This window comes from Simochromis diagramma, unplaced genomic scaffold (assembly GCF_900408965.1).
Source record: "Simochromis diagramma unplaced genomic scaffold, fSimDia1.1 OVJJ01000421.1, whole genome shotgun sequence".
NCBI lineage: Eukaryota > Metazoa > Chordata > Actinopteri > Cichliformes > Cichlidae > Simochromis > Simochromis diagramma.
Genome location: NW_024387250.1, coordinates 7608458 through 7631101, shown reverse-complemented (window position 1 = coordinate 7631101; position 22644 = coordinate 7608458). Strand labels below are relative to the sequence as shown.

General features: G+C 39.3%; 3 protein-coding genes across 4 annotated transcripts; 2 read left to right on the top strand and 1 right to left on the bottom strand.

The window, feature by feature from the left end:
• Nucleotides 1–1244: 1244 nt before the first annotated feature.
• On the top strand, nt 1245–4081 carry LOC120714869 (glutathione S-transferase omega-1-like). Its single transcript, XM_040001431.1, has 6 exons — nt 1245–1373; nt 2129–2237; nt 2372–2594; nt 2781–2882; nt 2994–3100; nt 3808–4081. The coding sequence occupies exons 1-6, from the start codon at nt 1346–1348 to the stop codon at nt 3956–3958; spliced, it is 720 nt and encodes a 239-aa protein (XP_039857365.1). The 5' UTR covers nt 1245–1345; the 3' UTR covers nt 3959–4081.
• An 8267-nt stretch (nt 4082–12348) lies between these two features.
• On the top strand, nt 12349–16426 carry LOC120714872 (glutathione S-transferase omega-1-like). Its single transcript, XM_040001433.1, is given in 6 exon segments — nt 12349–12482; nt 13147–13255; nt 13359–13581; nt 13676–13777; nt 13982–14088; nt 16161–16426. Coding segments are annotated over 6 exon segments (720 nt in total). The 5' UTR covers nt 12349–12454; the 3' UTR covers nt 16312–16426.
• A 367-nt stretch (nt 16427–16793) lies between these two features.
• Nucleotides 16794–22439, bottom strand: LOC120714867 (inositol 1,4,5-trisphosphate receptor interacting protein). Of its 2 annotated transcripts, none has more exons than XM_040001427.1 (2): nt 22086–22439; nt 16794–19001 (listed from the first exon to the last, which is right to left on the bottom strand). In XM_040001427.1, exons 1-2 carry the CDS (start codon nt 22103–22105, stop codon nt 17351–17353), a joined length of 1671 nt encoding a protein of 556 aa, XP_039857361.1. In that variant the 5' UTR covers nt 22106–22439; the 3' UTR covers nt 16794–17350. The 2 variants fall into 2 exon arrangements, with proteins under 2 accessions (XP_039857361.1, XP_039857363.1); XM_040001429.1 differs by having other exon boundaries at nt 22272–22439.
• Between the last annotated feature and the right edge of the window lie 205 nt (nt 22440–22644).

The following is a 22644-nucleotide window of genomic DNA, read 5'->3' as shown; positions in this document are numbered from 1 at the left end:
ATGACAAAATAAGCAGATCAAAAGATCTTGAGTTGATTCCAAATAGCTGTCTGAGAAAGCAAAAGATGCTGACATGTTAACCTGCAAGAGATCCATCATTTGTCATCACAGCCTTTATTCACTGTGACTCAGTAAAAGCCAGGATTTAGAAATGGCTTCCAGTATTGGCTTCTGAGAATAAAGAGCAACATTTCTGTGAAAACATGTCTAACAGCAACAATATCAGAAGGAGACAAAGGGGGCAGTAATCTCGCAAAGTCATAACTAGTCTTACTTTCTTCTGGGTTATGTAAAAACAAAACAAAAACGGGGAGTGGAGTATCTGCAAAGTCACTGTGAATATGCGATACACAAACGTCTATCCTGGCAGTTTTAAAGGTAAAAGTAGCCCAGCTAGTCAACTATTAACACAAGTCCAATTTATCATATAAATAGTGACGTTTATGTGCCTGAATCAGGCGGGTACCGCCTCTCACAGTGGATGCTCCGAAGATAGGAGACAGTTGATGCGGTTTGTCTTTACTGCAATTTAATAAGAGATACGATGAGAAATGCTTTTAAGAAAGTAGGCTACTGAGCAGCTTCACTTACCAATGGTTTTTTTTTATAAATCAAATGTGAAATAAATAAATAAAAATACTTTTTAAAGTCTTGTGTTCAAATAGATTACTCAAGGAATTCTTTCAAGATTGTTATCTTAGCCAGTACACACTTCATTTCCAAGTTCAGGAGGTTCAAGAGGCACGTTTTCCCCACATGTGTTACACAACATTGAGTTTTGCAAACATTTTGTACTGCAGGAAATGACCTAAAATATATTAAAAAAGGGGTATAAAAATTACACCGACAAAAACCAACATAGTAATGATAATAAGCTACATTCGAGTGAAAGAATTAAGCATCTACACCCTTACCACCTCCACAAGAATTAAGATATATGTAGGTAAGTAGCAGCCAGTGCTGCTAATCAAAAGCAATCGATTCACTAATCATCAACAACTGTGACCACGAGGAATTGTTGCAGCAAATTCACCTCAAGATTAAACCGTACAAGGCTCAGGCTACTGTCAATAATTCAAGAGCAACATCTCAGAGTCTAAGTTAACACAAAATATAAAGTTCGTGACAGTACAGTTAGGAAAAAAAACGAATAAGCATTGTTTGTTAGAACTGGTTATGACTGGTTTCCAGGAAAACGCCTCTTATCTCCAAGAATAACATGGCAGACTGATTGGACACGCCCACAAGGGTATAAATGAAAAGTTGAGCAGCGCTGTTCACTGACACCACTCTGAGCTCGGTCCGTTTCAAGCCCTTTGATTCACACATTACTTCAAGTGCCAACATGTCCGCTGAAAAGTGTCTCGCTAAAGGTAAGACTCTAAAATATTACTCGAGGAACTGAAGGCTGCTTATAAAGCTCAAATGCAAAAAGCTGTTTCCTTCTGCTCGCATGATGAAGAGTTATTATACCGAGAGCAACATTTTTACAAAGTCATTCTTTAGACCTAAGTAACCTATTCCTTCCAATTTTAAAGCAGGTAACTGCAAATGGTCCTTGTAATTATTGCTTCATTAACATCTAAATACTAAACTCTATGAACGTTAATAAACATTGACTTATGTGGCTTCTCTGAAAACAAACAGACGTCAGAAAAAAATATTCGCACTAAAGTACAGGCACAAATAAAACTGCAAAATTCACTGTATTCAAACAAAGATATTTGTGATGCTGGTTTAAGATTGGTTCCATAAAGTTTAGGATGTTAAGTAAAGTGTAAATAAGACAAACACAATCAAACCCTTGAATTGACAATACAACAACCTGATCCAAACTTGCAAGTATAAAATTACTTTAAATTCACTGTGCTTTACAGTAATAGTGGAGTATTTTCTGCCACGGTTGTTCTACTTGAAGGTTAATTGTTAAAAGTTTTTACACAATCTGCTACCAACCTGTGATTTATGTCAATTCTGCAAGTAATTTTAATGCATTGCTTTTCTGGTGGATTATTACAACCATATATGACTTTAATTTTCAGTGTGAAGCACAATGCATACATTTAAATACTGCCACCTGCTCTCCTTGTTACTTTTTTAATGGATGAATCTTTTTCGTGTCTCTCAGGTAGCGCTGCCCCTGGCCCAGTCCCTGAAGACTACATCAGGGTTTACAGCATGAGGTTCTGCCCTTTTGCCCAGAGGGCCAGACTTGTGCTCAAAGCCAAAGGAATCAAGTAAGGCTACTCTTTATTCTAGTTTACTGTACAGATGAAAAACCATGATAGTACTTCAATCTATCAGATGTCTACTTCAACATGCACACATAACCTTCTGTTTTTTGTTGTTGTTGTTTGTTTGTTTGTTTCAGGTACGAAACTATAAACATCCACCTGAAAGAAAAACCAGAGTGGTACCTTAAAAAGAATCCATTAGGTCTTGTCCCAACACTTGAGACACCTGCTGGTGAGGTGATATACGAGTCACCCATCACCTGTGAATACCTGGATGAAGTTTACCCTGAAAAGAAGCTGTTTCCCTCCTCTCCCTTTGCTAAGGCTCAGCAAAAAATGATGCTGGAGAACTTTTCCAAAGTAGGTCACACAAAGACTTGCATATAAATCTTGAGCTTTGGGGGGGGTTTATCAACCATCACCAAATAATAATATTGACATCTCCATCTACGCTACGTCCAGATGAACAGCATCAACTTTTGGAGATTTACTTACCTGAATGATTGAGCATGCATCAAGGAATATTAAATTTGCTGTTTTCTACAGGTGATACCGTACTTCTACAAGATCCCAACAGGTAGAAAAAATGGAGAGGATGTCTCTGGACTGGAAGCTGATCTGAAAGAAAAGTTTGCCAAGTTAAATGAGGTAGGCCACACCTTTGAGTATTCAGTATTAGGATGATTATCTTTCATTACTGTGCCTGGTTATTTCAGAGTGTTAAATACAACTCTAATGAATATAACATTTCATTTTTAGTGCCTCGTTAACAAGAAGACCAAGTTCTTTGGTGGTGATTCTATAACAATGATCGACTACATGATGTGGCCGTGGTTTGAGAGGGCGGAGGCGTATCAGTTCAAACAGTAAGTTAGAATAAATAATAGCTTTTCCAAATGTTGCTGTTTCTTACAGACAAACAGTGAAAGTTTAACTCTTTTGTGTGGACCTTAACTCAACTAGAGATGTGCCAGTAACCAATCTAGATCAGGATTTAACTATTTTCACCTCAGAAAACTGGTGCTTGTGGCAAAAAATAACTGTGCAACGTTGGGATCACTGTACTTACTGGCTTTAGCAGATGCTAATGCAAGACACAGCAATTCACAGAAGCAGCCTGAAGACTCTGTCTGCTGCTTTCTACATAATCTACATAAATGTTTGCTACATAAATTATATTTGGTTCTCAAGACTATGGAAATGTCGACTGATTTTCAAGGCAAAAAGGCAGAGCTGGTTCTACAGTAGTGGAAAACACGTGTGTTTTTACAGCCTCAGAAAGATTTTTCAGATTCCCAGTTTGGCTGTTTTTACTTAAATCAAAATAAAAAGTAATTTAAGGTCTAATGTATGAAGAAAATTCTAAGACTTTTAAGACTTCATTAACGTAAAGTAACAGTTTAACATCAAAATCATGTTTTTCCTCCCTTGTAACACTGACTATCTGTATATATCTATATTTATTACCTGTGTGCTGAAGTATTTACATTTCACTCCGTTACTGAAACTATTGCAAACAAATGGGTGTTCAAATTTACTTGTATTTAACTGGCTCTACCCTTTGTCTTATTAGGTTTTTGGATGGCACACCTGAGCTGAAGAAGTGGACAGAACTCATGTTGCAGGACTCGGCTGTCAAAGCCCTCATGTTCAGCCCAGACGCCCACAAGGCCTTCTTCAAGACCTTCCTTGATGGAAACCCAGACTTTGACTACGGCCTGTAGGAAGTTATTGATGAGAGTATCAAACAAAACCTTCAGCCTTCCTTTAATGTTACTGTGTTACTTTTATGTTATTGTGAAGAGCGATAGTGACTGAGTTTTCAATAAATTTGTTCATGAAATAACTGTCTTCATTCTGATTTTTCTAGTTGTGCTTTAAGACACATAAAAACAACACAGTTTCCCATTCATGGTCCCATTTAATAACCTAGATCTCCCTGTCCAAAACTTTGACATCAACACATTAAAAAACATCACAAGCAAAATGATGAAAGCAAGCTCAAACAAGCAGTCAAAGATACATACAGTAATACAATCTTTAATAGCTGCCATCAGATCTGCAACAGAAACAATGATACATAAAACACAGTTATACAAAGCAGACAGTGCACTGTCTTCTTAAAGATTCCTGTGTGGCTCCGTATAATATAAGAGGTTTTTATGTTAACATTTCCTGCTAAAATGTATCATCCTACATGCAGATTACTTGTTTCTGCTTCTTTGAGGAGCTGAGGGACACCTGTGTCAAAGTGTCTCTATTACTGTCATGTCCACTGAGATGTTGAGGATTTTCCCTCAGTGCCTGATCAGCTGTATTCTCCAGAAAATGATAAAAGAAAGCAGCTACAAAAAAACAATTACAAGTTTACATATCAGCCACAGCTGAAATAACTATTGTACATGGGAGATCTATGGGAGATTACTGTACTCTAGTTGATAACATTGTGACCACTAGGTGGAGCAGGGTTGCTACTAAGCAGACTGAGGCTGTGTCCCAATTCGGGGTCTGCACGCTTGAAGTACGCGCACTACGCGTACTACGTACGGTGCGTACTATAAGTACGAGAAGTGCGGAAGTGAGAGGCTCGTGAAATGGGACAGTATACGCTTCGTCGCGCTGTTCAGGTTGCCTAGCAACCATGATACTAACCGCGAGACACGTTACATACAGCATTGTTTGACAGAAATGAAGGAGAAAAATGTTTTGTTGGTCATTCATTTTTGTCATGACATCACTTTGATTAGTTGAGTATCTGAGGCTGAGACCACGGGACTGTAAAACATGATTGTTGGGCTTCATTTCTGTACTGAACAGTCATTTAAGATTAGTTAGTAAATGACAATTAGTTAATGTTGGTCATGAGACTAAAGTCATCTCACTGTGGTAATGTAAATATAATATGGCCAATATTATAGTATTGTCAGATCATTATGACTATATATACATATATATATATATATATATATATATATATATATATATATATATATACATATATATACATATACATATATATACACTAGGGGTGCAACAATACGCAAAATTCACGGTTCGGTTCGATACTTTGGTGTCACGGTTAGATATTTTTTTGATACAAAAAAAAAATGTTCATGCCTTTTTAATTTGTCATTTATTAAATTTTCACGGCACATTCCGCACCACATCTCTGTGCATTCATCATTTGTTTGAAGCCAGCTCACCTCCTGCAACTACTTTTCCGAGAATACGTGCTTCTTTTGTGGTTCGGACTCCTGACATTTCTTTGGAGGTGGAGGAACATCACAGTAATTGTTTAAAGGAGCTTGCTTCTTCGACATCTTTAAGAGTTCTAAACAAATGTCTGTCCTCCTCCTGAAAATCTTATGTATGCAAACACGCGTTGCAACTTCTTATCTTGTGCCCGTTTTTTATTTTGACAGCGAATGCGCACCTGCGGACCACTTATGTGCAGCCCTGGTTATTTCGCTTGTCATATTGCAGCCACAGAAATTCTTTTGTCCATGAAACCATAAAGCTGCACTTTCTTTTTGCCTTATAGTCTGATTTGTCATAACTTTTCCGTTTTGTGGTAAGCTTGTCTTTGGCTGTCACTTCTTCACCCTGACCTGTCTTATTTGGCTCAGCAGAACTAAAATATTGTGGCGAGCTCTGACAAGGAGGAGACGGAGGTATCGTTTGGTCTTGCTTCCCGTGAGCTAGCCAGGGAGCACAGCCGTTTATGGACATCTGCAGAAGAACACTGCCGCTAGCTAACTGCTCAGCGCGGCAACAGGACAGCAACAACAACAACACACAGGGCGCCCTCTGACCCCGGAAGGACAAACCGTCGCAGCGAGAGGGCGTCACCGTCACTATGGCAACATAAACAAAACATAACTGTATAAACAGAACCCCGAACAGCCCTGACCCGCTACATAGCCCCCACCTAAGGGGTCAGTCGTCCCCGACGACCCCATTACCCCACACAAAGTCCTGCAAATGTCCAGGTGCCTTCTTTTGGCGCACCGGCCGGTCACGACCGGCGGGGGAAAAGTCACTCGGGTCAGAACATGGGGTGCCACCATCATCCCACTTCTGACACCAATGTGGCGAGCTCAGACAAGGAGGAGACGGAGGTATCGTTTGGTCTTGCTTCCCGTGAGCTAGCCAGGGAGCACAGCCGTTTATTGACATCTGCAGAAGAACACTGCCGCTAGCTAACTGCTCAGCGCAGCAACAGCACAGCAACAACAACAACACACAGGGCGCCCTCTGACCCCGGAAGGACAAACCGTCGCAGCGAGAGGGCGTCACCCGTCACTATGGCAACATAAACAAAACATAACTGTACAAACAAAACCCGAACAGCCCTGACCCGCTACAATATATATCCTGCTGCTTTTACACACGCACTCACATAACGCTCAGCGATTCTCTGCGCGATCAACCTCTCACATGTTTAAGCTTGCTGCGGGAGATTTCACTTGTCATGTTTGCATAGTAAGCTAACGATTGATAAGACGATGTCAGAGGAATTGGTGCGCAAATTATCATCACTCACCAATCAGTGCTGTCGCTCTCTATACACAGTTCGCGCGATTGCAAAGTGAAAGCAAAAAACAAGCGCAAATTCAAACGCGATTTGAATATGTCACATATTGAAAGTGGCTCACCGATGCCAATGACATAATTACCCAGCTACATTTCCGAAATCTTATGTATGCAAACACGCGTTGCAACTTCTTATCTTGTGCCCGTTTTTTATTTTGACAGCGAATGCGCACCTGCGGACCACTTATGTGCAGCCCTGGTTATTTCGCTTGTCATATTGCAGCCACAGAAATTCTTTTGTCCATGAAACCATAAAGCTGCACTTTCTTTTTGCCTTATAGTCTGATTTGTCATAACTTTTCCGTTTTGTGGTAAGCTTGTCTTTGGCTGTCACTTCTTCACCCTGACCTGTCTTATTTGGCTCAGCAGAACTAAAATATTGTGGCGAGCTCAGACAAGGAGGAGACGGAGGTATCGTTTGGTCTTGCTTCCCGTGAGCTAGCCAGGGAGCACAGCCGTTTATTGACATCTGCAGAAGAACACTGCCGCTAGCTAACTGCTCAGCGCAGCAACAGGACAGCAACAACAACAACAACAACACACAGGGCGCCCTCTGACCCCGGAAGGACAAACCGTCGCAGCGAGAGGGCGTCACCCGTCACTATGGCAACATAAACAAAACATAACTGTACAAACGGAACCCCGAACAGCCCTGACCCGCTACAATACATATCCTGCTGCTTTTACACACGCACTCACATAACGCTCAGCGATTCTCTGCGCGATCAACCTCTCACATGTTTAAGCTTGCTGCGGGAGATTTCACTTGTCATGTTTGCATAGTAAGCTAACGATTGATAAGACGATGTCAGAGGAATTGGTGCGCAAATTATCATCACTCACCAATCAGTGCTGTCGCTCTCTATACACAGTTTGCACGTGATTGCAAAGTGAAAGCAAAAAACAAGCGCAAATTCAAACGCGATTTGAATATGTCACATATTGACAGTGGCTCACCGATGCCAATGACATAATTACCCAGCTACATTTCCGAAATCTTATGTATGCAAACACGCGTTGCAACTTCTTATCTTGTGCAAGTTTTTTATTTTGACAGCGAATGCGCACATATATATATATATACATATATATATACATGTGTATACACACACATATATATACACACATATACATATATCACTGACTTTCAGCTTGTTGTGTTTGTGGATATATGACTGACTTTAATTATTAAACATTCGCACATAAATAAGTGACATCATATTCAGTACTTTTGACAGTTCACTCTTCCGCCGCTCCATCTTATTAGGGAAATTTCATATACATAAATGTAAATTGCAAAACTAAACCCCATCATTTAATTTGTTTTTGATTGAACTTGAATATTACTTAAACTCTCTTAAATTAACTTCCAATAAAAAAGAATTATCATTGATTGAAATTCATTCAGAAATGTTTAACGAATGAGCTGTCACAACTTTCAAGTACAAAGTTTTTATGAAGTCTGTCACATTCCCCCCCCCCCCTTTTTTTTTCTTTTTTCCCCTTTATTTATTTATCCTTTTTATTTCATTGTACTGTATATTGTTACTCTTATTTGCCTTGCATGCCTACTGTACAAACTGAACTGGAATGACTGACTGTTCGCTTTATAATTTCAATAAAGTTTGGGAAAAAAAAAAAAAACCTCTTCTGCCGTATTTTGCGGCAAAATTATCCACACTCACCGCCGCGCTATGAATTGTGGGATATATGGGGCCACGAAGCGTGCACCGGACCACGCTTGGTATTTGGGGAAATCGACGGCGCATTTGGAGTATGCATTTGAAGTACACTTCGAATTGGGACAGCCGTCGTAGCGTGGCGGTGACGGAAATAAATATTGAAATATCTTTTGAATTAGTTAAATGTCAGAATAAAGAGAGAGCTGTCTATTTTTTTATCACTTTCATCAAATTTAGGAGTACATGTACACTAAGTTTATTGTTAATTAATAAGAAAACTGCAGACGATTCCATTCTGAGCTGAAGAAGCTTCTGATGGGTTAGTAGAGTCCATGTGAGTAAATTGGTGGCACACCTGTGGATGCATATAAGGCAAAACACAGAGCCTGTTTCTTTGACATGGGAAAATCAAGAGATGTCAACCAAAACACCAGGAAAAGAATTGTGGAGCTCCATAAGTGTGGCTCAATTTTGAATACAATTTGAGTCCATTTGCAATTAAGAAATACAGATAGTTTCTCTCTTTACTCTTAAAGTTAACAAATGTGTTTTTTATATATTTATCAACCTAAAAAAAATAAACATTTAGTCTGATTTGATGTTACAATTAAAAAAGTGTTTTTGTTTTGATCTGAAGAGTGTGTAAATATCTGGTTTCGACTGTATATTTGATGATGTTGGTGTTTGGCTTGATTGTCAGCACAAAGAGGGAGAGAGAGGAGCAGAGAGAGAGAAAGAGGAACAGAGAGGGAGAGAGAGAGGAGAATGAGGACAGAACAGAGATGAACAAGAGCAGGTGAGACACACATGTTAGTCAAATGGTTGTTTACCAAAAACATCACCGTATCATAGGTACTCATGTATCTCGTACCTAGTGTTTCTTTTTAGGTTTGTTATTTTTCAAATTTCAAATTCATATTTATTAAGTTATGCAGGCTTGTTTGCACAACGAGGCTAAATAATTATATAAACTTTTCTCAATCTAAATAGTGTACTTTGGTAGAATTAAAAAATAAGTGTAGTGCAGGTCTATGATGATTTTTAGTGCTACTATCATCTAGTTCTGATTCTGGTTCTGTCTTGGTTAAATCCTAAGTACTCCTGATTTTGAACTGTTGTAGTCCTGTTTTAATTCCAGATCAGTTCTTGGTCTGGTTGAATTGGGGTTTAGTCCTCGTGTCTTGATACAGCCCCGACTTTGTTCTGCCTTGCTGCTTAATTAAAAAACTAGTTTAAGGTGTCCTGCATATGTGATATATATTTTTCCCTATATGAAGTCATTCTTTTTTGAACAAAACTCAAAACAGAGCCTATTAATCTTTCAGTCATTGCCCTAAAGGCATATTACCCTTTAGGGCTAAGCCCCGGGTGTATCAAATGTCTGCCTCCGCCTCTGCTTCATACTTGACTGTGCTGGTTATTGTTTATATTTTTGTGAGTTAAAAACAATCAAGAAGATCGCAGAAATGCAGCAATATTATTTACAAATGATTTAAGGAAAGCAGCCACAGTAAAACACTGCAAGTCTAGATATCAGCCACAGCTGAAATACCTGTGAAATTAACACGATGTATAACAAAACAAAAATATGCGTAGAGCATCTAAACCCAATAGAACAAAATCCTGAAGTTTCAAGATGGTTATTATAACACAGGAAGTCATAATAAAAAGGCATATGATATATGAAGGTAAAAGTAACAGCAGTCATTAACAGAATATATTGTATATTCAAACTTTGAACCATAACATTTTTTAGTGCAAATCAGAGGTGGAGGAACAGACAATTTTCTAAAAGTTTGATCATTTGGGATGGAGTGACCCAGGTCTCGAAAATGAAGAATATGCACATATTTAACTACATCATTTTTAGAACTATAATTAGAGTATCATCTGCAAACTCTCATATTTTGTTCTATTTCAGATTTGTTTAAATCCAGTATGAAAACTGAATGAAATCTGGATTTTTTTTTTTCATTTTTGTAACTAAGGCAGTATGCTTGCACGTCACTAACAGTATCAACGCTCTTTCACTCCAAGCTGTTTCCTATTATTCTCTCTTAGCAGCATAAAAATAGGCGATGTTCTCTGCAACTCTGTACAAAGCTTCCTGTTCTGCACAGTTTCAGTCTGGCTAAGCAATCTAATGACCTATGACACAGTTTATAACTTAAAAGGTGGCCTCTAATATACTGGCCTGTTATTAAATGCATAAAACAAAATACACAGCAAATAAGCACTAGAAAATATATTTTCCTATTAGTATTCTACATGTTTCCTTCTGAATAAAGTTATATTCAACTATACCTTTGAAAAAACATCAGTAGTTGTCTTTTACGGTTCAAAGTTGTGGTCACATATGAGACTTAGGAGGGTTTTTTTGTCTTCATATTTTAACTAGCCAATATTTAGACATTCTTTTAATACATTTGTCCCAAATGACAGATTCTGGTTCATTTTGATAATGAAAATTCAGTTTTATTTGTATTTTATTTAATTGTATATTGCCAAATCACAACAAGAGTTGCCTCATGGCATAACAATATTTAAAGACGGTATCCCAAAGTATTTCTACTGTAGAAAAGAAACATGAGAAGTTTCAGGCTTTTATCTTTAGTAGTCTTTAAGTTATTTATGTTTAAACACTGCCTCAGTTTCAATGTGCAAAACAAAAGGCCTGAAAATGGGTCAACTGACCATTTTCCAAAAAGATATATCTTAAAGTATTTCAGATATGAAGATATAAAGCAAATTTTACACTATAAAAATTTTATGCAAATTGGAGATGGCCAAGCAGAAAGCTTAGGCTGATTTGAGAGGCAATGACCCTCATGAGAAAATAAGCAAAGAAAAAATCTGGAGTTGATTCAAACAGGCGGCGAAAGGAAGGAAAAGATGGTGACATGTTAACCTGCAGGGGATCCATCATTCATCATGACAACTTTCTTTGCTGTTCCTCAGTAAAAGCCAGACTTCACAAAGGGTTTACAGTTCTGGCTTCTGAAAAATAAAGGGAGCAAAATGTCTGTAAAGTCATGATTTACAGTGAAGATGTCAGAAGGAAACAAAGGGCAAAGTATTTGCAATGTCATTATGAGTATTCATTACATAATCACTTCTGACAGTGTTGAAGGTAAAAGAGAAGCAGCTAATTCACTGTTAACTATTGATCATAAAAACAATTATCTTTATGTGACTGATCTAGGAGGGCGCACCCTCTCACAGGGGGTACTCTGTGATTTCTCTTTACTGCAAGCTGAAAATGGTGGTTGAGGGGGTGATGATTAGGGCTTGTTTTGTTTTGCAGAGGAGCATGAACACCTCTGCATAGCAAAGTATTCTAGAGTCAAATTTGAGGACATCTGTTTGACAGCTAACATTTGGTCCAAAGTGCAACAGGACAATAAACCTAAGCACAGGAGCAAATCTACAACAGAATGGCTGTAAAATAAAAGACTCAAGGTGCTTCAAGGGCTGAGGTCCAGACACCAAACTGCCTGAAGTGCTGTACTCCTTCAGAGAGCTGTACATAAACAAATGCCCCAATTAACGGAAACAAAGCTGGAGAGACGAGTTGGAGAAAATTCCTCTACATGTGAGACACTAATAAAGTCATCAGAAAACCATTGCTTTAAATTACTGCTGCCAAAGTTGGTTCTGCAAGCTGCTGAATCATGGGGTGTGCTTCATTTTCACTAAAGTGCACAAAATCCGTGTTGTGGGAACTTTATCTGTCATATGACTGTCTGTATGAGCAACATAGTTTAAACTTCCACGGCGGCTCCTTTGAAGAGAAGAAAAGAAACACGTCTTTACCAGCCTTCTGAGACAACGGTGGGCGTGTCGACTCAGTTTGACACGCCCACCGCGGAACTAGAGCGTAAAATATAAACTTTAGCTCCGTCCTTTACAGTCTGTTTCTAATCATTCGTTACTTCAAGCGCCAACATGTCTGCTGAAAAGTGTCTCGCTAAAGGTAAGAAATAAAGTATTACTCTGTTAACTGAAAGCTGCTTATCGATGTGAAATGCAATAGTTTTCTCCCTCCGATTCGATCTGTGGTAAGGATTTAGCTTCGTTTTTTATAAAATCATGCTTTAGTCCTATGAAACCTCTTCGTGCCGATTTGAAAGCAGCGCCAAACGGTCCAGGTGATTATTGATTTATAAACGTTTATAAACGAAACTCTTTATGCCTGAACCAATTTGTCTGAACAAACAGCGACTCACTGTGGCGTCTCTGAAAACAAGCAGACGTCAGAAAAAAAAAATCCAGTTGAAGTACAAGTACAAATGTATAAATGTGCATAATCCACAGTCACCTGTAATCAAATAAAAATGCTAAATTCACTGTAAGTTTGAAAATAAAGGTGTTTGTAAAGTCAGTTAATGCTGTTTCCAAAAAGCTTGGGATGTTGTGTAAAAATACTATGAAGACAAAATACTGATGTGGAAGCACAACATAACCCAAACTGTCAGCTATAAAATTACTCTGAAAATTATAGTACTGTACAAAATAGATTTTTTCTTTTTTTTTACTTTAGTAAAAGTTAAACAGGAGAAAAAGTCTTTATGTAATCCCTCTTCAGGTTTCCCTACTGACCAGTCTTTTAATGGAAGAAACATTTTTGTATCCCTCAGGTAGCGCTGCCCCTGGCCCAGTCCCTGAAGACTACATCAGGGTTTACAGCATGAGGTTCTGCCCTTTTGCCCAAAGGACCAGACTAGTGCTCAAAGCCAAAGGAATCAAGTAAGGCTACTCTTTATTCTAGTTTGCTGTAGAAATGAAAAATCATCACAGTCATTCAACCTGTGCTTAAACATGCACACATAACCTGCTTTTTTGTTTTCAGATACGAAACCATAAATGTCCACTTGAAAGAAAAACCCGATTGGTATCTTAAGAAGAATCCTCTTGGTCTTGTCCCAACGCTTGAGACACCTGCTGGTGAGGTGATATACGAGTCACCCATCACCTGTGAATACCTGGATGAAGTTTACCCTGAAAAGAAGCTGCTTCCCTCCTCTCCCTTTGCTAAAGCTCAGCAAAAGATGATGCTGGAGCACTTTTCGAAAGTAGGTCACACAAAGACTTGCATATAAACCTTAATGTTTTGTTTTTTTGTTGACCACCACCAAATAATAATATTAATGTCACTGTTTCCTACAGGTGATACCGTACTTCTACAAGATCCCAATGGATAAAAAGAAGGGAGAGGATGTCTCCGGACTGGAAGCTGAACTGAAAGAAAAGTTTGCCAAGTTAAACGAGGTAGGCCACTTTGAGGCCTCTGATTCCTTTATCCATTAACCCAACATATGAGGTGATACACTGTGTGTGAATGAGTGTGTGCCTGTGAATCACAGTCATTGATCAAAGGCTGTTTTTATTAAAATGAATAAGTTTATCTTTCCTGTCAGTGCCTCGTTATTCCAGTTAATTACAACTCTAATAAATGTAACATTCAATTTCTAGGACCTCGTTAACAAGTAGACCAAGTTCTTTGGTGGCGATTCTATAACAATGATCGACTACATGATGTGGCCGTGGTTTGAGAGGGTAGAAGCGTATCAGGTCAAACAGTAAGTAATAATCTTTACAGATATTTAACCTATAGAAAATTGTAAATATTAAAAAAAAAAAAAAAAAAAAAAAAAAAAAAGGTCAACTGTGGGGAGCCTAAGTATATTATTTACTAGAAATGTTACAAAAGTTAGAAATGAACAATCGAGAGAAGCATCCTTTTCTAAAATCGACATGTTTTACACTTTAGTTAGTGGAGTCTGTTCTTCCTGTGCCACTAGTTGCACTATTGTGGTCAACAGAGATCAATTTGACCTTAATCTTTTTACTCCAGCTTTTCCAAATGTTGCTGTTTTTGTTTTTTGTAGAGATGGCACGATACCACTTTTTTTTTATGTCCGATACCGATATCATAAATTTGGATATCTGCCGATACCGATATGAATCCGATATAGTGTGTTTTTTAATCAATAAAAATGTTTTTAATATCTTGCTGCTTTTTGTATAAGTTCATACTCAAGTTACAAAACAAACAAACACTAAAGCTATTCTGTTATACCTGTATGCAAAAAATACACTGCACCCAAAATATTTCATAGTTCAGCAATACTGATCAATCTAATAAACTTAAACCTACTCCATCCTCCCTATTCTGGTATTTTAAAGAGTAAGCAACCTAACTAATAGGGTTGCAAACTCCCAGCAAAAAAAAAAAAAAAAAAAAAAAAAAAAAAAAAAAAAATAGGGAACCCCCCCACCATCCACCCCATGATGCTTAATCGACGTAATCAACTTTAATTTGATGCAATGTGGGGGGAAAAAAAATGCACAGAACTCAATTATTTTTCAAGAATAATTAAATAGATTCAACATCTTTCTTCAACAGAACTGCAGACTGCACAGATGGTACCTTCCCAAAGGAAAAAGTACTATAGCTTACTAGGGTATATTAGACTTAATAGTTACTATATATAGTAATGGACTTCTATACATTTTTCATCAGATTAAAACTTTGGGTGTAAAATTCGGATAATTATTTATTAAAAGCTAGACATTTTAAATGAGAATAAGAAAGAAAAGTATGTCTTTGTGCCCCCTTTTCCCTGCTCATGCCCTATCGGCCCCCCTGGCTAAACTTTGCTAGATCCGCCCCTGCACAGTTACCAGCCGTCAGCTACATAGAAAAAGATCCTGGTGTAGAAAGTAATAATAAATACATTCTAACAACAGCTTAAGCTTAAATGTGCTGCTGTTTTTCAGCCGCTGGTTTCCTCTTTCTGGCGCGAAGTGGGCGATGTGGGAATGTGTGGGAATGCTTTACAAACATTCAGAGATGGACTTACACACTTGCTTTACTTCTCTCGGGGATAACTTTGTTGGAGATGAAATGCCGGGTTGGTAGCGAGGCTCCAAATGCTCAACCAGACCACCGACAGGTCTCGCACACCACAGCCGCTCTATCACGTGACGCATACTGCTCCAACGTGCTAAGGTTATGAGGCGAGTTACGGCATGTCGCAAGTTTTGTGAGGTGCTTTTTTGATATTTAACGGATCGGATTACATTTTTTATTTCTCTCCGATATCCGATCCAGTAATTTAGGTCAGTATCGGACCAATACCGATACGTAATATCGGATCGGTCCATCTCTAGTTTTTTTTTTGTTTTGTTTTTTTTAAAAGACAAAGATAAAGGTGTAACTCTGCCAAATGGGCATTGCTTGCTGTGTTTTATTGCCACAGCAAGCACTGTGTCCATAGTTAGCAACACTGCTCATGTATTGCTCATGTCTCTTTGAAACCAAAAAGAGGTCATTCACCAGCTGTGCAACTAGTTTTAAAGCCTGAGCCAACTCAAAAATTAAAAAAAAGTAATGGAAATGTGTTGAGGATATTGTGCACTCTCAGTCAAATGTCCGATTTTGTGGCGAGTTCACTGATCCACTTCTGCACCTGGAAAAAATGCCTCTCGTTTGTCTCTTTAACGGAGTAACAAAGTGACTTTAGCGGAATATTTATTACCGTGTGCCGAAGCTAATGGATTTACTTTTCACTCAGTTGCTGAAACTATTACAAAAATTGAGTGTTCAAATTTACTTGTATTTAAATGGCTCTACCTTTTGTCTTATTAGGTTTTTGGATGGCACACCTGAGCTGAAGAAGTGGACAGAACTCATGTTGCAGGACTCGGCTGTCAAAGCCCTCATGTTCAGCCCAGACGCCCACAAGGCCTTCTTCAAGACCTTCCTTGATGGAAACCCAGACTTTGACTACGGCCTGTAGGAAGTTATTAGTTAGAGTACTGAACAAAACCTTCAGCCTTCATTTAATGTTACTGCATTAGTGACTATAACTGATTTTTCAATAAAAAATAAAAAATACTGTCAATGAAATGACAGCAAATTTGATTTTTCTATTTGTGCTTTAAGACACATAAAAACAATACATTGTTTCCCTTTTATGGTCTCATTTAATAACCTAGAGACACACACAGTAAAAATATAACAAGCAAAATTTAGAAAATAAGCTCTAACAAGCAATAAAAGATACATAAAGAATAACAATCCTTAATAGCTGCCATCAGATCTGCAACAGTAACAATGATACATAAAACACAGTTATACAAAGCAGACAGTGCACTGTTTTGTTAAAGATTCCTGTGTGGCTCCGTATAATACGAGAGGTATTTATGTTAAGATCTCCTGCTAAAATGTAGCATCCAGGAGCCGAGGTACACCAGTGTCACAGTGTGTGTATTGCTGGCATCTCCACTAAGATGTTGAGGTTTTTCCCTCAGCGTCTGATAGCAGTAAGCTGTATTCTCAAGAAAATGTTAAAAGAAAGCAGCTGCAATAAAACCATTACAAGTCTACATATCAGCCACAGCTGAAATGACAGCAGTGCACCTTCTATTTGTAACTACTTTACTTTGGTTGATACAATCTGCAACCACTAGGTGGAGCAGTGATGCTGCTGTTTTTAAATGGTACTGAGTCGTGTTGGCACGTGCTTCTTCACGACTGTGCTGTTTTTTTGTTTTTATTTCAATCTAAACATTTATTACAATAAGATTGTAAATAATATTTCTGGGTTTCTCCACTAAATTTTCCAGTTCCTCCTTTAGCATCGGTGTTAGCAGTAGACCATATTTTATTTAAAAAGGTTTTGAAAGTAGCAGCTACGGCAAAACCACTACAAATTTAGTTACCAGCAAGAGCTGAATCAGCTGATGCGCGTGCACCTTTTGTTAGTAACATTACTTATAGTATCACTGAACGATATGTCTGATATATGTGTCTAAAATAGTTCAGTTGCTGAGTGCCTATAAACTTTCATCCAGGCTGTGATGTAAACCTCCGTTTGATAAGTACGGTGTATACTCCTGTATGAGCACAGGTGCATTTCTCAGCATCTCCTGAAAATGCCTGACTGTTGCTGCATAAAGCTCCCTCTGCAGCACCAGTGTCCTGAACAGGTTGATGGGCTCTGCTCTGCGAATCATCTCAGGAACCTGGACCTCTTCTGGCACTTTAGTGTTGCCAAACATGACATGGTTAAGTCTTTTCTCCTGCAGGCTCCTCTGCACAAAGCTGAGCAAGTCCTGGACCCTGTGCTGCATACTCTCAATGCTCCACGTGATGGTCTTTTTACTCAGCAACAAGTGCAACAGAGCAGTCTTTAAGTGATAGTTTGTAAGGGCACTTTTTCCAGTTAGCCCTGATTGCTTTTTGTGTAAGAAAGTAACAATCTGGAGGCAGTGTAAATGACAGGAATGTTTTGGTAGGCGTTTAGAAAAATGTTTCAGCAAATTCCTCTCGTAGACAGCAACAGATAGGGGCCAGTATGGGTCTGGGAAGCTGTCAACATCCGATGGAAAGTGCGAGACAAAATAAGCATCTGTATCCTCAAGCTGGACCACCGGAATGATGTTCATTACGATGATTTTTCCTGACGGGAATCGGATCTTCAGAGCACCGGCAGCATCCAGGCTGCGAAAGGTAACATCAAAGTCATATTTGTGAGAGATGCGTCCCCACGCTTTGGTTACAGAGATCTGAAACCACTTCATGACTTGGTCTTTTGCCAAGCAGTTTGTGTCTCTGGAGCACAGCAGTTCATCAGGACTGAGACTGACTTTGGGTGTGTCATTTCTGCCATGCAGCAGACAAAGCATGTCCTCTCCGAGGTTAGCAGAGCCACAGAGACAGCCCCCACTATTCTCCCCAGGTGTGGTCACCTTTATCTTCCCACAGCCCTGCATATCAGGAGGTATGTCACTGGAGGAGCTGCACCACAGGTGGTACTGAAAGGAGTGCGGATCTGGAGCTGAGAAAGGCACGATGAGGTCACATGTGAGCGGTTTGCAAAACTTCCAGGACTCAAACATGCTTCCAATGCCAACAAAGTCCCCGACTTCCATGTCTGTGTCCCTGTTGCACACGCTCCTGAGTGACTCGAGCAAGTCATCTGCAAAACCCTCGACAAACTCCCTCACCCTCCAATTTTCACGTGCTGAAGTGTAGGTGCATTTATCACAGAAGTTACTCAGGATGTCCTTATCCAGTACCATCATCCTGGGGTTGATGGATCCACTCTCTGAAAAAACCTCTTCCTCCTCAACTTGCCGGACTTCTCCATCAGCCAGATCCACCCTGCACATCTCGATGGTGAAGAATATTATAAAAGACACCGTGCTCCAGAAGTACCAACTATAACCTTCCTGCAAGCTGGTCTCTTCCTGCTTTGAGTCCATCTGTGAAAGCTCTTTCTCCAACTTGGCCTTCTCCATTTCCAGTCTTGCCTCATGCTCCCGCATTCGAGCGATCAGCTCCTCATCCTGATCCGGGAGTGTGGTGTTTTCATGCGGAAAGAGCGAGGGATGGTTTAATATGGCAGCAGCCACCACCACGCACAGCCGTGCAATGGCCCCCTGCATCTTCAGCTCGTTTCTAATGTGCACATTCAAGCAGATCCTGAAATAGAAACATAAATACAGTCAGAGCAGATACAAATGGTTTAGGGCAGCGGTCCCCAACCCCCGGGCCTCGGACCGATACCGGTCCATGAATCGTTTGGTACCAGGCCGCGAGAGTTGAGTCTCGGGTGTGAAATTTGTGGTTTTCAGGGTTTTTATCGTTATTTTGTTATTGTTTTTATCATTAACTCGGTTTCCCTGGGTCTTTTCCCGTGTATTACGAATAAATGTTCTTTTTTTGGTACCTGTGCAGGTTTTATTTTGTTGTATTTATCCGTGACACCTTAAAGGCCGGACCGTGGCACAAAAAAGGTTGGGGACCACTGGTGTAGGGGTGATGTATAAAATCATGACATATTTGTATACAAAATCCAGTTATTTTTGATCAAGCTCTCCACCCACCAGGGGAAGCACAGACTGTACCTCTAAATATAGAAGAAGTGCGCTGAGTGACGCACTTGTCCAGTATCAGGCTTTGCAACACAGGAGGAAGGAAGACCGAGCCCATGAGAATAACTTTGCCCTCCTCCGATAAACATATTTAGTTACCACACATTGTGCCTGTTGACATTTATATCCTTTTATCGAAGATATAGCAAAACAATACTGCTTTCTTAAAAGAAAAAAAAATCCAAGTTTGTACACTGCGCAATTCAGCATCAGTGTAAAACAATACAGAAAACAGTTTCCATTGACTTCATATCTACTTTCCTAGATTTCAACAGATAACCAACATGCAATATACAAGGAGAAAGAGGATATTACATAAATGTCTTTCTTAAGCTTCAAGTTTAAACCAGAATTTACCCCTGTGTGATGCTTATACTCAGTATTTAGTATTGTGTTACAGATGTTTAAAGGGTAGGAGATTAAGAAGCATCTGTGCTCGGCTGGCCGGACTGAAAAACGGAAACTGTCAACTCTGACATGAATAAAATCTTGTCACATAAGGTGCCAAAAATGAGGTTTCCTCTAGCACACAAGTGAAACAAGAACAGGGAAGTATGCATCGTGATCTCACCGTAACATCATGAGATGATGAACTGTTCTCTGCAAGACTCAAGATTTTAAAAAGACAGCGGTAATGAAGTATGTGAGGCCAAAGAGCCGGGGGAAACTTCCCATGACTTACTCACTGGGAAGATTTCCAAGACTTACATTAATGAGACCACCCAAACAAACACTGCGACAGCCAAGAGCCTCGAGACGTAGCTCTTCTCAATCATTTTGGAGTAGCGATTGCTACATAACAGAAACATAACTGGAGACTGACTCTTTTCAAGTATTTGCAACTGAGGGTTTACAGAAAGTCAGAGAAGAACAGACTGTCAGAGGTGGATCAAGTACCCATACTCCTCAATGAAACACCATCATGTGAAAATATCAAAGCAGTGTTAAGTGTGTTTTTTTCATCTTAGGAAGGGTAAAAGAAAGATTTTAATTCCCTTTATTTCAGATTTCTAGTTCAAGTTCAAGTTGGCAAAAATGGCAAAGGGGCAGATTTCATAAACGATTAGATTTCACAAAGTACCTGCACTTAATATATAATTGCACTGATGATCAGTGCAGCTTCATAAAAATATTTCTCTGCCACGCATGCATTTAAGAAGAAATTCTACAGACATAGCTGAAGTTAAGCACCTTTATTAGTCATCCTGGCAACAGGAAGCTTGTCCCAGTTTATGTTTATGCTTAATTTATTTAAAAGGTCATGAGCAGTTATTTCCATCATGTAAAATCATGTGGAAGACAAATTCTTCATAGGACTCTATGCAGTCCTATAAAAACTAAGTACACCCTATGACTCAGTAGCTTGTAGAACCATCTTTAGCAGCACGTGATGTAATGACACTTGTGGGCATTTGTTTATGCATAGCTCTCTAAAGTTCCCACCATGGTGTTTTGATCAGGTTAAGGTTTTCTTTTTCAGCAATTCTGTTACAGATTTGCTCCTGTACTTGGGATCATTGTCCTATTGCACCTCCAAGTTTGGCCCGAGCTTGAGCTGTCAGACCGATGGCCTCAAATTTAATTTTAATACTTTGGTATACAGAGGAGTTCTGTGGCTGCCAAACAACCCAAATCATCACCACTTCACCACCGTGCTTGAAAGATTAGTATAAGGTTTTTGTGTTGATATGCTGTGTTTGGTTTTTTCACACTGTGGTGCTATACATTATATCCAAACAGCTCCACTTTGGTCTCATCTGTCCAAAGGATATTGTTCAAATGTAACTTTGCAAAGCCATGCCGCCATATTCTTTTAAGAGAGACAAGGCTTTCTCCTGGAAACCCAGCTATAATTTTTCCGTTTTTATTTTAAACATTTAACATGCTAACTGAGGCCTCAATTTGCTGGGACGTCCACTGCTGGGCAGATTGTGACATTTTGTTAACACACTCCAGACCAGCAAACTGCCAAACCTGTGCTTTTATAGAGGTGGTGACACTTGACAGACTATCCACTAATAATGCCTATTTGAATAGCAGTACCTGGCTGCTACTTACCCTCCTAATTCCTGTGGAGGAGTAAGGGTGTAGTTTTTCAAAGGCATGACTTTATGCAAGGTTTAACCACGCAGGCTTCATTTTTTTTTATCTGCAGTCTGTGGCAACTTAGAGGTTTTTATAAACAGCAGATGAAATGCCAAAGCATCTAAATATAAATACGAAACAGAAGCGTATAAATGATGAAGCAAAGACATAACCGTATATACATATGATTTGTTTTGTTTTTTGCAAATATTCTGATTTAGGCGCAACATGAAATATCCTGCGTTCAAACGAAACCTACTTTAAAATGATTCATACGCACAGGAATGAATGAAAGATGTTTCCACCACTGTTGCTGCACCACCCTACATCCAATTATCTCCTGGTGTTTTTTGGGGGAAAATACTAAACAGCGACTCTCCCACGCTGACGTAGCTGCGTGCTGACACAGTGACGTGGTTAATAGCCCTACGAGCGGTCACCTCCTCTGTTGTCTTAGCAACAAAATAGAGAGGGACTAAAAAAGGGAAACAGACTAAAAAAAACATTATTCCACACTCATCACTCACTTCACAGGCCGGTCGCTTACCACACGCTGCTCCGTTTCATCCTGCGTGGAGCTTCATAAAGCAACAAAGAGCATCTTAAACGTGCCTCGCGTAATCTGGTAAAATAACTGCACGCTTAGCAGCCTGGAGCTCCTGTCGTCCCATCAACAAGTTTGGAGACGTGCGCGTAAAAGACTAATGCTATTGTAAAAAGTTAGCAGACCTACCCATGTGGTGTTTCTGGGTGAGTTCATGGTGATAAAGTTCATCTTTCGGGTCATCCGGTGAGAGCAGCCTCATGCGAGTGGCGCGGGGACCGTTTCTCAGCTTCCTTCTGACATTTCCTCACTGCGCGCTCCACCCATGCATAGACAGAGGGACCGCCCTGCTTCCTCTCATCACCCAGAACAGCAGGGACTTTTATGAAATGTGAGGAGCATAAATTACGTGCAACAATTCTTAATGTCATCCAGAATTTTAAATACATCTTAAATAAATTTTATATTTATATAAAATATTGCAATTTAAATCAACTTCACAACATTTAATCGTAGCCATGTTACATTGCAAGATACTGCTATATTGTGAAATTCAGCTCTA